This window comes from Equus quagga, chromosome 1, assembly GCF_021613505.1.
Source record: "Equus quagga isolate Etosha38 chromosome 1, UCLA_HA_Equagga_1.0, whole genome shotgun sequence".
Classification (NCBI taxonomy): domain Eukaryota; kingdom Metazoa; phylum Chordata; class Mammalia; order Perissodactyla; family Equidae; genus Equus; species Equus quagga.
The window spans coordinates 57,802,341-57,804,443 of record NC_060267.1 but is presented as its reverse complement, the minus strand read 5'-3'; the positions used below and the strand labels follow the sequence as shown (position 1 = coordinate 57,804,443).

At 67.9% G+C, this 2,103-nt stretch overlaps 1 protein-coding gene across 4 annotated transcripts in view; it reads right to left on the bottom strand.

The window, feature by feature from the left end:
* The window catches only part of LOC124245978 (cat eye syndrome critical region protein 2), a 160,867-nt gene extending 160,402 nt beyond the window's left edge, over positions 1–465 (bottom strand). For all 4 annotated transcript variants that reach the window (XM_046673831.1, XM_046673847.1, XM_046673839.1 and 1 more), the window contains exon 1: positions 64–465. In XM_046673831.1, coding sequence (XP_046529787.1) covers positions 64–189 — 126 coding nt within the window. In that variant the 5' untranslated portion in view covers positions 190–465. The remainder of the gene's footprint in view (positions 1–63) is intronic.
* Positions 466–2,103: the final 1,638 nt, after the last annotated feature.

Genomic DNA, 2,103 nt, shown 5'->3' with positions numbered 1-2,103 from the left:
CCGCGGGCGCCCCGGACGCCGAGGGCCAGGGAGGCGCGGCGGGCCGCCCCGCGCGGCGCTCACCTCGATCTCGAAGTCGGGCAGGCGGAACGCGGTGCGGAAGAGCGAGCAGAAGTGCGCGATGGCCGGGACTTCCCACCAGGAGCGCAGCTCGCCCAGCCCGGCCGCGCCGCCCTCCTCTGGGCACATCTCCCAGGGGCGCCGGCGGCGGCCCCGGCTCGGAGCGCCCGGCCGCCCCACGCTGCCCGCCCGCTCGGACTCCCGCCGGCGCGGGCTCGGCGCTCGGCGCTCAGCTCCTCGGGCGGGGGCGGCCTCTCCCGCTGCTGCCGCCGCTCGGCGAGCGCATGAGCTGAGGGCGGGCGCCGCGCGGGGGGCGGCGACCGGCCGAGTCACTGAGGCGGCTGCGGCTGCCGACGGGGTCCGCGCGCGCGCCCCATCCCGCGGCCGCGGCTGCGGCGGCCCCCGGGCCCGCACAATATAATCATCGCGCCGCCGGGGAAACAGATGGGGCTGGGGGCGGGGAGGGGCCGCGCGGCCGGGGGAGGGGCCGCCCACGAGGAGGGGCGGGGCCGCCCGCGCCACCACAACAACCCCCGCCCCCGCCCGGCGGCGGCACGGGCCGGAGGGGGAGGGGCGGGGCCTGGGCGCCCCGAGGGAGCAGGGGGCGGCCTGGGAGGGGGCGAGGCGCGCCCCGCGAACCCCCGTGCCGCGCGCGCCGCCTCCCAGGTGTGCGCGGCTGCGGAGTTTAGTGACTTTGCCGAGTGAGGACAATGAGGGTCTCTCCCACCCCCCACTCGGCCTTAGTGGTCGCGTCCTTTTAAAGGGCCCGCAGGGTGGTGCTTTCGGTTGGGGCTCGAGCCAGACACACGCACGTGTGGGAGTTCAGTTGTTATTGGTGCTGACGGTCGTGCAGGAGAACCAGTGGGCTAGGCACCCCAGAAATAGGAGGCCTAGAGAAATTCAGTGGCTTCCACCTGTTCTTTCGCACTTTTATTCCAACCAAGAACGGTGCTTCAATGAAGAGCTCTCAAGTGGCTCTTTTCTCCGAAGGAAGAAGGTGGCGGGGCTGGTTAAGCTGGAACCAAGTAGGATGGAGGCCGGAGTGGGGCGGGAAGGGTGGGGTAGGGGGAGGCACCAATCAGCGGCCGTGCGGGAAGAGCGACCCCCTCCCCCCAGGGAATGGACACGTGTGACCGCCCCAGAGAAGACGGGCTGGGAGCCCGGCGACCGCCCGGCTGCAGACAGCGCCTGGAAGAGCGCGCACAATGCTGAGGGGGGATGGGAGCGGACGCTGGCCGAGGCGCGCGCTCTGCCCGGGCCGCCGGGATGTGCCGGGAGGGCGTGAGGCGCGCGCTGAGAAACGTTCAACTCCGCGGGACCCCGGCCTCGGCCGAGCCCGAAGGGCAGCTCAGCTCGGAGACGGGCTCCAAGTTTGGGGAGAGTGTCTGGAACGCCCAGACGTCTGTCCTGGTCCTTGCAGTTCGTGTTTAGTCCCCCTCGACTCCAGCCGCCGAGGCCCTTCGCTGGGCTCTGTGGTCTCCCTCTCCCCGCCCCTCCCAAACTCCCGAGGCGCTCACTGCGCCGCTGGCCCCGCCGCGAAGCGCCCGGCGCGGTCGGGGAGCCTCTGCCCGCGGAGCCGCGGAGCCGGAGGGCCGGCGGGGACGGCGGCCATGACGCGCTCGGGATGCAGTGCGGGCGGCCTGGCTGGCAACTCTCGCCCTCCGCCCCTCGCCTGATTCGGATCACTTTCATAACCTGTTGTATTGTTATAAGGCAGCGTTTAAAAAACCTACTTCTTAAAGAAAAAGTGTGTTTAAGTGGGTCCTTTATGAATCGACTAATCTCAAAATACTTCTTCTAAACTGGCTTTTCTCGCTCTCTGTCTTTCCCGGCATAGAAATAGCCCTTAAATTCTGCAGCTTTGCTCTTTCATTACCGGGAACTATTTAATGATTTAAAAGGCATCCTTGAATTCTACCGTATGTTTTGATCTTTGACGAAAAGGAGCACACATCTCAGGTCTCCTCAAGAGCGAAGGCTACATTTTGGTGCGTTTCTAAAGCCCAGCTCCTCCGTGGACGCCCTGTTAACAGATGACAAGCG